Genomic DNA, 13161 nt, shown 5'->3' on the forward strand with positions numbered 1-13161 from the left:
ACAAGCCAAATACAGACTCTGAAGGGATGTCTGTGGGATGTAACGCTTGTAGCGATTCCAGTACATTCCACTAGTCTAATTTTAGCTTAGAGAATACCCCTGGAGACTGAAGGCCTGATTCGGAGACCTGCATTTAGAGACGAGCACATCGCAGTTTTGCTTTGATGATGGCCATCAAGCTGGGGCCTCAGGAGACTGGAATTTTGAGTCTATCACTTCCTTGGTAAAAACAAAGAAACGACGATAAAAAAGAAAATCCACCAATTTCAGGAATCCTCCACTGCTCACAGAATTGTGTCTAAACTTGGCAACTGATACTCAGAACTCCCCTCCGTCTGATCTGTTTGTCCGCAAGTCTCATCACATTCTCTGACCCCCGCAGTCCATCTGGTCTGGCCTCTGAACTCATCCCGGCCTGCCCTCTGGCAAGCTCTTGTACAGGCCACTCCCTCCACCTGGATCCTGTCCAGGACCCCTGCTGCGCTCTGAGCTGCAGACCCCTGTGCCCACCCGCCCAACTGGCATTTCCGGAGATGTCCCAAACCTGCCCCTCCCCCTCTCCCCTATCCTAGTGAAGAACAAGGAGAAAGTCTGTTCCAGTGTCTCTGCCAGGCTCCATGGAATCCATTGCCCCAGATACTTTTCTGAAACACAACCAGGCCACTTTACTCTCCTGCTGAAGGCCCGCCTAAGGCCCCAAAGCTCAGACTCCTCAGCAGCCCCATCGGGGAGACGGTAGACTTCCGCACCTGCCCGCCAGAATCCTAAGAGTTTATACAGAGGCCGTAACGGGGTTCAGTTACATTGACCGTCCAGACGGTCTCAACACCACACTGCTCTCTCACGACTGCATCCTTGGAACAGCTCCGCTTGTGGGAACGGCGGGCAGAACATATCTTCCAAGGACAGGGGAGGGAGTGAGGCGCCTCCAGTTGCCTGGGTCCAGCTTGAGGCTCAGTTAGCGGTCACGTCCTCTCGGTGACCTCCTCCAACAGGACCGGAATGGTGGGCCAGTCTGCCGAGTTGAGTGTAACCGCTAGGCAGGTGGGAAGGGGTTGGAAGTCAATGTTCTGAAACCATCCTTGCTGATCACGTGTGTGTGTGCTGACGTGTATGCCTGTGGGTAGATAAATAGTACCTTTTCGGGATATATTCTTGTAGTGTGACCTCAGGTCCCTTAAATTAACCTTCCTGAAGACTTGATAAAGCTCTTTTGTATATTATTAGGGAATAACACGTAAAACTGAGTACCCCAACTGGGTATGATTGGCCATCATCTTGCGGTTCATTTCTGGTTAGCACCTCCCTTACAGAATGCTTATCAAACACAGATTATTCTGGGTTGGATATTCCAATTCTAAAAAGCGCAACAGTCAACCCAAAACAGAAATAGCTAATTCCTTTTGTGAGCTGGGCCTTGGAAACCAGGCACACTCTTCCTTTCCAATCCCTCTGTTATTGCGTGATGTTCCTATTTCTCTCTGCTTAGATTGAACTATTAGGTTCTCCTGACTCAGTGGCAAAAAAATTAGGGAAAGTTAGGAATACAGACTAGAGGATATGGTAAGAATAGGACGGTAGAATTGCTTTAACAAAATTATCAGCACACAAAAATCTATCTGCAGGACTAATACAATACAACATGGATGTACGGCTTCTTCATTTAAGGACCTCCTGTAGGAGTCTAATATGAAACATTTTAGGGAAAAAAAGAAACCAATATTGGGGCATTTCCCTCTTGTTCAGGGCTTAGCTTGGTGTTGCCTATGTGACCTCCTAGAGTGGGAATTAATTATTCATTGTTTTTCTCTCCTATTACAAGCTTTCTAGCTACTTTTGGAAGAGAAAAGCGAGTGGCCTCTTTTAAGAGTTCCTGTGTGCATTTTGGTTTTCTTTGCCTGAGCTGTTATTTTCTGAACTGTCGCTTAGATTCAGTGGCTATAACTATTTCTCTCTCTCGCTCTCCTTTTCTTTTTTTCCCTCTGACACATACCCATTTTCCTTGTTTTCCTCGGATCTATATTTTCAAATCGTCTAGCTCATTAGTGTTAATCACTCTGTCCCCAGGACACAGAGATGCAAAATTCAGAAGAGACTCTTAAACGGTAAGGTTACCCACAGGGGTTTTAAACGTGACATGTTGTTGAAACGAGGGGACAACGTTTATTTTAAGCATCATTAGCATTATTTTTACGTAGTCTTAGCACTGAATACATTATTCACACATCACAAAGATAATTAGACAAAGAAAAAACACACAGTAGCACCCATTTATGTGTCTAGGCCAGTGTCTAGTCCTGTGACATTATCTGCTGGTAGATTAGAGGTCAGAGGTGAAAAAGACAGATTAGAGCAATCAGTCCAGTTTTTTTGTGCAAAACAGTGTTGGGTAGCATTTTACTTTAAGAGAGAAGGAAAAGATTTCACAGAGCTGTGAGTAGGGAGCTTTATCATTAAATGGAGAGAAGTGCTGCAAACCACATGTAGCAACTGAAGTTGAGCTTTTATGTGTCTTGGTTGTCAACAGCTTTTACTATCTCAACCTATCCTGACAACAATAATTAGAATTCCGGGGAGAAGGAGGAACGTGTAGAATCTTGCAGACGTGTTTCTGAAAGCATATCATGCTGTTTTGGACAATGGGGATATCGGGTTCCTCACCTCCTCTGCCCTGCAATTCTTCCCTCCAGCTGTGGAGTCTAGAGACGAATCTCCAAATATCGCAACCCCTGGGCTGTATCCAGTGCTAAGCAAAGGCCAGGTGACACAATAAAGCATCCTTTATCTTCAAAAGTTCCTGCACTAGGACCAAGAGAGGGGACAACACCCGGGGAAAGATGGTCTTTCTTTTGTGGAAAAAAAAATACCAGGATTGTTTCCACATTGCTGTTTCATGCCTCCCTGGCCACTCTCTACCGGGTTGTCGCGATTCTTTTCAAAGACAAGTCAGAAACGTGAGACTCTGCGTTGCCGGCAGGTCAAAAACCAAACTTCCCTCTACTAGTGGATCAGTCGAGGCCTTGGTGATCTCCTGCAAATATATAAGGAACCGTGACCTCCACCTGCAAGTCCGTAACTTCACTCGTGTTGATTTCCTGACAGAAATGACTGCCTCCCCTTCCCAACCTCCACTTTATTTCCTTACAATTCAGGGCAGATGCCGTCTATTCCAAAATGCCCCTTGAAACCTGACTCCTCCTCCCTGTCCCTAATTTTGGACGCACGATTTAAGTAAGGATTCTTAGCCCTGAGTGATTATTTCTGTCACAGCAGTTATCACGATTGTCACCGGCCTGTCCTAGGACTGTGAACTTCCTATGTGTGGAAGCCCTATCCACAGAGCTGAGCAATATGTTGGGCACATAGTAGGTGCTCAATAAACCTCTGAGTGAACTAGGAATACACCCTCTTGAGGTATAACCTACATACAGGAAAGTGCACACATCTGTAATGTACTGATCAGTGAATTGCTACATATGTGTACACAGAGGTATAAACATATATCATGACCCCCAGAGGAACACTATAGAACATTCTCCAGAGGCTCCCTGGAAACAACAGGCTTTAATTGTTCTGGGAATGAGCCCCATCCATCCTATGAAAGAAGGCTGGTTGCCAGTAGTGAACTCCAAGAGGATGTAAGATGCTCTGATTCATCACAGGTAGAACGCTCTGGATGGGGAAGGGACATTTTATTCTAGAGAAAAGTGGCAACGGGGATTAAAGAACAGAACCTTTAAAAAATGCAAATAGTGAAAAGGGAGCATAAACATTTACCTTTCTTCCCTCCCCCCCCCCCCCGCCCCCACTCACCCGGAAGCACCAGAGCCAGTGAGGCCCCGGAAGGAAGGTCTCAGGACTCCCTGTCACGCCCTCACAGCGCATTACCCGTCCTGATACCTGTTGTGACCAGAGTGACTCTGAATGACCGCAGTCAAGGCTGCCCAAACCTGTGTGACACACGCAAGGGGTCCTGCTTCTCAGCTCCCCGCTCACCTGTGCCTCCCACGGACCAGCAGCGTGCGTTCTTGAGCCAGATGACGCTGCCCGCAGGTCGGAGAGGAAGCCCCCAGACCCCTTCCCCATCACTGCGGCCTGGCTTTCCTGACTTGTGAAGCCAGAGGGCCAGACGCTCGTGAACTGACCCAAAATGGTTTTTTTTTTTCCTTCCTTTCTCAATCCAACCTTTATATCATCACGTTATTCGCAGAGTACTAAAGACCTATGCTATGGGTGTGCAATCTGTCCCTGCAAGGGCACTGGGCCTGCGAGGGGGGCGGGGGGCGTCGGGTCGCTGGCGGCGGAAATGCGCTGCCGGGGGAGGGGCGCCCGTCACGCCCGGTAAGGCTGCGGGCCGGGCGATCGGTGGCCCTGGCTTGAGAAAGTGAGGATTCCAGTTGATTCCGCCCGTGGCCCTGACTCCCTTTTATATAAGTGGCCGGGCGGCGGTCCTCTACTGCGCCGTCCCCCGCAGCTGGAAGGGAAAAGGCGGTCACGCTCCCTCGGTCCCGGGCGGGGCCCCCGCTACCCCCGGGACGCCGCCCCGCTCGCACGCCGGGGCGGCTGGGGGAGGCCGCCCGGCCCCTCGCCGCCCCGCCCCGCCCCGCCCCGCGCGAACTGGGCCGCACCCACTTCCCCCGGGAGGCGTCCCGCCGCGGCCGGGGCTGACGTCACAAGGCACCCAGCCGCCGGCGCCCCGCGGTGCGCGCCCCGCGCCGGGACCCGCCGCCCTCTCGGCGCGACACCTAGGCGCGCCCGCGCGCGTGCCCGTGCCCGTCCCCGCCCGCCAGCGCCGCCGAAGATGGCGAGCCCGGCGCCCCCGGAGCCCGCCGAGCAGGGATGCCCGGCTCCCGCAGCCGCCGAGCAGGCGCCCCCGCCGCCGCCGCCGCCGCCCCGGGCTCCCCGCGAGGAGCAGGAGGGGGGAGCGCAGGAGGAAGGGGCGGCGGCGGGCGCGGGCCGGCAGGTGGAGGAGGCCTCCGGCGGGGTGGCCGCCGCGGTGACCTGGCTGCTGGGGGAGCCCGTGCTGTGGCTGGGCTGCCGCGCCGACGAGCTCCTGAGCTGGAAGAGGCCGCTGCGCAGCCTGCTCGCCTTCGTCGGGGCCAACCTGCTGTTCTGGTGAGAGCTCGGGGTGGGTGGGGACGCCGGGGAGGGCAGGTGACCTTGGGGCGCTCGGGGGCGGGCGGAGGGCGCGCCCAGGGCCGGGCGGGGGGAGGTGCACGCCGGACCCCGCGGAGGAAGGTGTCAGCCCTGGCCCACTTTCTCGGCCACGTTTCTCAAACAGGTAGACACACACTTCAACTTTCCTCCAGACCCACCTCCCTGTAAACAGTTGTCATCCTCCGTGTGTGTATGCAGCCTCGCGGGAGAGGTGGTGGGCTCACCCCCACGCACCTGGACCGACAGGTGTGCCCGGAGTGCACTTGGCCTTCGCTTTCCGAAACTCGCAGGTCTTGACCTGCTCGCCCAAAGCCTGCCAGACCACAAACACTTGAACGTGCATTCGTTCTTGCACCCAGAGCGGGCCTATCTGGACCAGCTTAGCTACACGCGCAAGACTGAGCCTGTCTCCATCAGCCACCTGAGATGGGCACTGAATGATTTGTTTTTCCGTTCCCTGGAGGGTTGGGTTTACTGTCTTTACTCCTTGATGAGAAAACAGGCGGCAAACAGGTGGATTAGGTACATCACCGTGCCCCGCAGGTGTGCAGTGTGGAAAACAGTGGTATTTTTAGCTGAAGAACAGAGAGAATACACAGGAATGTTCTGTGAAAAGCCCCTGATCAACAGGTTTGTCTCTTCAAAAAGCACCCTTCACCCCTAAACACAGGGAAGTGTGTGGCTCCTTCACTGAAGGACGTGCCCTGTCGTCTGTTACCAGTCTGATGGAGGGTGGAGAAAGACCTTCCTTGTCTGCACCTGTGTCCTCATAACAAGCATGACCCACACAGTGCAGAATAAGCAGAGCTTCAGCAGAGGATACTCGTTACAGGACATAGATTTCTTAAGCTTAAAGTGAGGAAATAAATGACCGAAACATACACAGCCTGCCACTTTCTAGGTTAGCTCCTTTAACCTGAAGGTTTTTCTGCAGATCTGTGCTAGCCCTGGTTTTTCTCCTGAAATGAGCTGTTTCTTTCTTTCTTTCTTTCTTTTTTATTATTTATTTTTTTGGCTGCGTTGGGTCTTTGTTGCTGCGCGCGGGGGCTACTCTTCGTTGTGCTGTGCAGGCTTCTCACTGCGGTGGCTTCTCTTGTTGCGGAGCACTGGCTCTAGGCGCGTGGGCTTCAGTAGTTGTGGTGCACGGGCTCAGTAGTTGTGGCTCATGGGCTCTAGAGCGCAGGCTCAGTAGTTGTGGCGCACGGGCTTAGTTGCTCTGAGGCATGTGGGATCTTCCCGGACCAGGGCTCGAGCCCGTGTCCCCTGCATTGACGGGTGGATTCTTAACCACTGCGCCACCAGGGAAGCCCGAGCTCTTTCTTATTAGACTCCCGAACGTGAATTAACCGCACTTTGGGTCTCTTAGCTATCAGTGTTTCTAGAGTATATTCCGTAGTTCTGCAACCTGTTATGAAGTTACAGTGGGCACTCAAAAGAAGGACAATATAGTGTCTGATGCTAGATTGGGCAACAGTCTCATAGTCTTAGGGCTGGGTCTCCCTCATTTTACCAATGAGGTAAAATTCTCTTTCTTAATTTTAAATTTTATTTATTAAAAAAAAATAGCCAACAGCCTCAGAGTTCAAAAGTTTAAAGGTACAAAAGGTTAAACACTCTGTAAATCTTTTTCCCATGCCTGTCTCTGTCTACCCACTTTCCTACCAGAAGCAACCAACGTTACGAGTTTCCTGTGTATCTTTCCAGACAGTGCATATTTCAGCAAATACAAAATATTCTACGCAAATTGTGGAATACTATCTGGACTATTTTTCTTCTTAGTGTACTTTGGCGATCACTTCCTTGTTCTTTTCCAGCTGCACAGAATTCCACTATATGGATGTCACGGATTAACCTGTCTCCTACTGATGGACTAAGATTGTTTCCAACGTTTGCTATGACAGCATTATAGCTAATGGCCTAAACATGCATTATTTTGCATATAAGCAAGTATTGATGTAGGATGAATTGCCAGAAGTGGAATTGTTGCGTCAGAGGGGATGTGCACTTGTAGTTTTGATGGCTATCACTGTATTATTGCACTTCCCTGGAGTTCTACCAATTTATACTCAAACCAGCAGTGCGTGTGACTGCCTGTTTCTTTATATACCCTTGCCTAACAGCATTTTATTAAACTTTTTGATTTGCAGATCTGATAGGTGAAAAAGGCTATCGCAATATGGTTTTAATTTGCATTTCTCTGAGACTGAGCATTTTTTTCTCACATTCAAGAGCCATTATAATTATCTTTTCTTTGCGTTATCTGTTTACAAATAACTTTTGCCCATATTTTTAATTGAGCCATTGGGCTTTTTCCTGTTGATTTGTAGGAGCTCTTTTTTTAAAAAAAATTTATTTATTTATTTATTTATGGCTTCGTTGGGTCTTTGTTGCTGCGCGCGGGGGCTACTCTTTGTTGTGGTGCGCGGGCTTCTCATTGCGGTGGCTTCTCTTGTTGCAGAGCACGGGCTCTAGGTGCGTGGGCTTCAGTAGCTGTGGCCACGGGATTAGTTGCTCCGCGGCATGTGGGATCTTCCCGGACCAGGGCTCGAACCCGTGTCCCCTGCATTGGCAGGCGGATTCTTAACCACTGCGCCACCAGGGAAGTCCCAGGAGCTCTTTTCATATTAAGAACTTTAGCCTAATTTCTGTAACATGAGTGGCAAACATTTTTTCTGTGATGTATTCTTAATATCTATTGAAAATAATGATTTTTGCATAAAATAATTGAAAGGCATATTTGGTATTATTCGGGAGTGATGTTTTTCATCCATATATTTTTTAATAAGTCTAATGGCGAGGCAAACAATGGCCAGGCATTCGGTCTAATTATAGCTTCCTGTTTATCTGTTTTATTTCTTTTCCTGTTTGGAGAATTTACATTCCATTTGTATATTTTCTTGGACAGAAACATGACAGTCCTGCCTTTTAAATTTGAAATACTTGTTAATTGGAATTTCTGACCCATTTATTAATTTTATTAAAATGTTGTTTTTTTCCTCATTGTTGCTTTTGAGGTTAAAATATTTTTCAAGGACTTTGTTTTCTCTAAATAGTGTATTTCTTATCAAGTGATCTCAAATTATGTGACACTCTAACACTGTGTCCCAAGGACTCTAAAGCTCTGGATTTTTTTTACATTTACTAATTGTTTTATTTTCAGTAGTGCAAATTGAATACAACCTAAATGACAGAACATAAGACAGTGGTTTCATAAATTGAAGTAGTATATCTAATGAATAGATCATGCAGTTAGCAAAATGGTAATTAAGTATACTGCATAATATAAAGCTTTGTATTTTTTATTAAAAAATACCCAAAAAGATCAATGTTAGAAGCATAAGAAACCCAAATCTTGTCACTTTTCTTGATGTTATTTTTGGGGAAATGAACTTTTTAAATGCATATTTTTGATTGTTTAGTACCTGGTACCAGCACTAGCGTTCAGGATTTTGAGCCTGGGTTCAGAAGCTCTAACATTTATTACCTGCCCATTATCTGCAAGATTTTAGTGCTGTGCACTGAAAGCACAAAAGCTGAGACTTGGCCATAACAAATGGGTATAACTCAAGGCTGAATGGAGCGAGTGTGGTAAAGAGTCAGAGAAGGGATCATTCGTTTTGATGCAGTTTTTTGGGGGGAGGTGGCATCCTGGCTAGAAGGGACTGTGGGGTCTTCATAAGGAGATCACGCTCGAGTCAGATTTGGATGGACAGGAATGATTTGGGTAGATCTAGTATATGGTCGACAGCATTCCAGTCCTAAGGAATTGTACTTAATGTTTCAACCAATATATTCAACTGATGCAATGCCACATGAGTTGGTGGAGAAAAGTAGGGGAGATGAGAGTGGCTGGGTGTTTCGGAGACACATCTGGGGGCAGTGGTTGCCTCGAGTGTCACACTTTGTGTTTGGACCTGTTTTTTCTATAGGCAATGGGGACCCAAAAATGCCTTGTAAAAGTGTCCATGAATATTTTAATGGGCAAGTAAGTTGTGGTACATTTATTCCTACCATAAAATAACATATAGAACAATGAAAATAAACTAGAGCTATAGGCAACAACACAGATGAATTTTACAAATGTAATTTTGGGAAAAAAAAACCATAATATGTACAGAATGATTCGGTTTTTTGAAAACTATGCAAAACTAAACAGTATTGATCAGGGATATATTGATAGAAGACATTCTTATCTGCAAAATCAAGAGAGTGGTTATCCCTGGGAGGAGGGAGAAGGTTTGATGACAGAGGGCACGTGGAAGGTTTTGGAGTACAGGCAGTGTTCTGTTTTTTGACTTCAGTGGTGGAAGTTACCTGGTGTTCAAGTTATAATTATTTTAAAACTATGAGTGTGTGTGTGCATTCTTATCTTTGATATATTTTTTGAAAAATACTAAAATACTAAATAATGCTTAAAAAAATTGGTATTCACTCAGAGCTCAGAGGAGTTTGATAAAATGCAGACCGTATAGCACCTGTCTCAAGAAGCAGGGTTTCCACAACCTGAAATAGATCGCACAACAGTCTTATAGTCCTAGGGTTGGGTCTCTCATTTTACCAATGAGGGACATGTTTGTGAATTCTTTTTCTTAATTTTAAATTTTATTTATTAAAGAATGGTCAGTACAGCCTCACAGTTCAAAGGTTTAAAAGTATAAAATGGTAAACAGTTTGAAAGGCTCTTTCCGACGCCTGTCACTGGCTACCTGTCTCCTTCCAGGGGCAACCAGTGACACCAGTTTTAAGCACGCCATCAAATAGAATGAACCCAGTGAAACAGAAAATACCCATTTGCTTTTGTTTTTAAAGAATTAGCTGCTTGCGGTATACTGTCAATAAAACGCACACAGTCTAAGTGAACAGTCAAATGTAAACGCCCATGGAACCACAATGGCAATCAAGATCTAGAACATTCCATCACTCCTAAAGATTACTTTGGCTTCCTTTCCCACCCGTAGCCACCCCGGGGATTGATCTGTTTTCTGTCCCTATAGATTAGATTTGTCTTTGTTAAAGTTTCATATAAATGATACCTTGTAATATGATGTTTTTGTGCCTGGCTTTGCTTACCCAGCATAAACCTTTGCGATTCATCCCTGTTGTGTATATCAGTTGTTTGTTTCTCGTTACTGTTGACTAGTCTGCCACTTTGGGGATATACCTCAATTTGTTTATCCATTTGCTAGTTGATGTTCTTTGGGGTTGTTTTCACGGTTGGCTATTATGAGTAAAGCTATTGAAAAAATTCAGGCACAAATCTTTGTGTGAAATGTCTGGTTTTGGTGAGAGGAGTGTGGCAAGCTCTGGCCATGCTTTGTATGGCCACGTGGCAGTTGCCTTGGGTAGCAAGGGCTGGAGGATTATGTCTGTCTTCTTGGTCTCCTTGCTGGTCATGATACTGAAACTGAATGCCACACACAATGCAGCCTGGAAAGCTGCTCGGATGTGATTTAGTCTTGAACCCGCAGTTGGAGACCATGCATGCAGAGAAATCTATGCTGGGCCTCTTTCCTCAGAGCATCTGGCACTACATGATGACATTACCCTCCACTTGTATAAATAGTTCAACTGCAAGAAACTGATTAGCCTGAGGTGAGGACACAAGGGCATGCCCTGCAGGAGACCTTGGGTCCTCTAACTTTTGCCGTATTTCAGGCTGGGCACCTGTGCAGTCTGGAATGCCCAGGACCCACTTAGAGTCCTTGGAGGCCTGTCCTCTAGAGTTGGTTTGGAAGGTTGCAGGGTCCAGCTCCCACTTGATGTCAAGAGCCCCTCTATGCCATTGCTGACGGGTTGGGCCAGCTTGCATTAGAGCAGTGCCCCTCAAAGAGCGATCTCTTACTGGCATCATCGTGGCCATCACCTGGGCGCTCGTAGAGATGCAAATCGTGGGCTCCACCCCACACATATGAGCCAGAATCCCTGGGGTGGGGCCGGAGCATCTGAATTTTCTCCAGGTGACCAGGTGACTCGAGTGTGAGAATCACTGCATTTGAGCACTTTCTGGGATCATGAACTCTCTTCTCCATAAGGCAGCATTTCCACTGCTGGACAATTCTGACTAGCAAATATTTTTCCTATACTGAGTTAAGCTCACCTCTTTGTTATCTCTACAGCTGCCCAAGATCCGGGCTCCCTCCCCAGGACAGTCCTTTGTCTGTTTCAAGATTTGTTCTGTTCTCCATTTCTTCTTTCCCCCAGATGAGAAATCCTGGGCTCCTTGCACTCACCAGACTCTTCTGAACATGCTTCAGTTTGTACGTATTCCTCCTCAAATGCAGCATTCTGAGATGATGTGACCAGTGTGTACTTTTCCCCATCTTCCTGGACAGAATCCTTCTCTTCACATGGCCTGAGATAGAATTTCTTTATTCTACTTGATAGTAACTCCTTTGACAGCCACTACTATTAATGATTGCTGCTGCCATCAAACTATACCTGTGTATATAACTATATACGCAGGTATAGTTCGTCAAACAACAACTAGTAAAATTATTAAGGATGCTCACATTTAGCACCTCATTTAAATCTTACAGCAACCAATGAGGCAGGTATTATTCCCTTTTTACACAAGAGGAAACAGGCCCATAGAAGTTAATTGAGTTATTAACGATGACTTTAACCTGTACTATTCAATAGAATATTTGCAGTGATGGAAATAGTTTACGTTTGTACTGTCTGGTATGGTAGCAAGTAGCCTATTGTGGTTATTGAGCTTATGACATGTGGCTAGTGTGACTCAGGAACTGTATTTTTAATTTTCTTGAACTTAAACTTCAGTTCAAATAGCTGCATGTGGTTAGTGGCTACCCATATTCAGTAGCACAGTCCTAACCTGGGTCACGGGCCTGGGTGATGAAGCCATGTCCTTTTCTACAAATTCAGTGTTTCTTTCTTTTTTTTTTTTTTTTTTAAAAACTCTATTACTCTAAGGAATAATAGAAGACAGATATGGGAACCAACAATTAGGGCTTACATTTTTCAATGTTACAGAATTTCACTTAATAGTTTCAGCATGGGGTGAAAATAATTATGTTGGGAGAGGGTTGGTTCTGCATTGAGAGGGATCTTTTTTAGCCTGTTAGCGAGTCTAGTTTACGTCCCTCGCCTTATCTCAGCTCCATCTGGGCATCAGGAGCCGTGGAAGAGTGTCTGCTCCAGACCCACATGGTGTTGGGTCCATGGGGTATACCAGAAGTCCCAGGTCTGCACTTGGCTCTGAGAGCTTACTCTCTGCTTTAGGACACATGGCTGGTTCAGTGAATTGATTGAAACAATGCACCACACTTCTAAACTGTATGCCACAGTTTCTAGGGCTTTACAGTTTAGGAATAGTGGATATCAGAGGGGTTTGGAATAGTTGATGAAATCTCTGTGCGATTTATTGTATGTATAGGCCTAGCAGAGAAGGTGTAACTATAAAAGTAAGGTTAACAGTGAGGGCTTTCCACGTGGGACAAACCCAGGTATAAATGGGGGACGCGCACTGGATGTTGTCAGTCTGGGGAGACTCACCTGCCTCAGGCTGAGGGTACATTCTGGGGAGCAGGAAAGAGAAATTATTATTCTTGTATGCATGGAACCAGCATGGGATCTGAAACCCTGTAGATGCTCAAAAAGGTTTAGTGAACTGGACTGGACTAAAGGGTATTCCCCTAGCCTGGATAGGGCAGGGCTGGTTTAAGGAAGGTCTTGCAAAATAGAAAGGCTTCAGGTCATTGAAAATAGTTGTGGATGTTTTTTATATTCAGTAAATGTTTCTTGAGTAGTGGCCTCATGTGCTTATTCTTAGACCCAGGAAATCTTTCACGAGTTCCCATGTAAGGCTGTTCTCTAGGCCTTGGTCCTTTAGCACCAGGAACTGCTGGTTGAGGACCTAATAAATGGGGCTGTTTTTACCAGATTAATGCTCATTCTAGAAACCCATCAGGTTTTCTTCTCTAGTGTAATAACCACAAAGCTCATCTTTAGTGATCTTGCACAGTTTTATGGTTATGCCTATTT

The 13161-nt window shown here is 46.6% G+C and overlaps 1 protein-coding gene across 1 annotated transcript in view; it reads left to right on the top strand.

Annotated features, from left to right (window-relative positions):
- Positions 1-4677: 4677 nt before the first annotated feature.
- Positions 4678-13161, top strand: part of RETREG1 (reticulophagy regulator 1) — a 125459-nt gene continuing 116975 nt past the window's right edge. Inside the window, exon 1 of the mRNA XM_082453810.1 lies at positions 4678-5115. Coding sequence (XP_082309936.1) covers positions 4802-5115 — 314 coding nt within the window. The 5' untranslated portion in view covers positions 4678-4801. The remainder of the gene's footprint in view (positions 5116-13161) is intronic.

This window comes from Balaenoptera physalus, assembly GCF_965194825.1.
Source record: "Balaenoptera physalus genome assembly, chromosome: 3".
Classification (NCBI taxonomy): domain Eukaryota; kingdom Metazoa; phylum Chordata; class Mammalia; order Artiodactyla; family Balaenopteridae; genus Balaenoptera; species Balaenoptera physalus.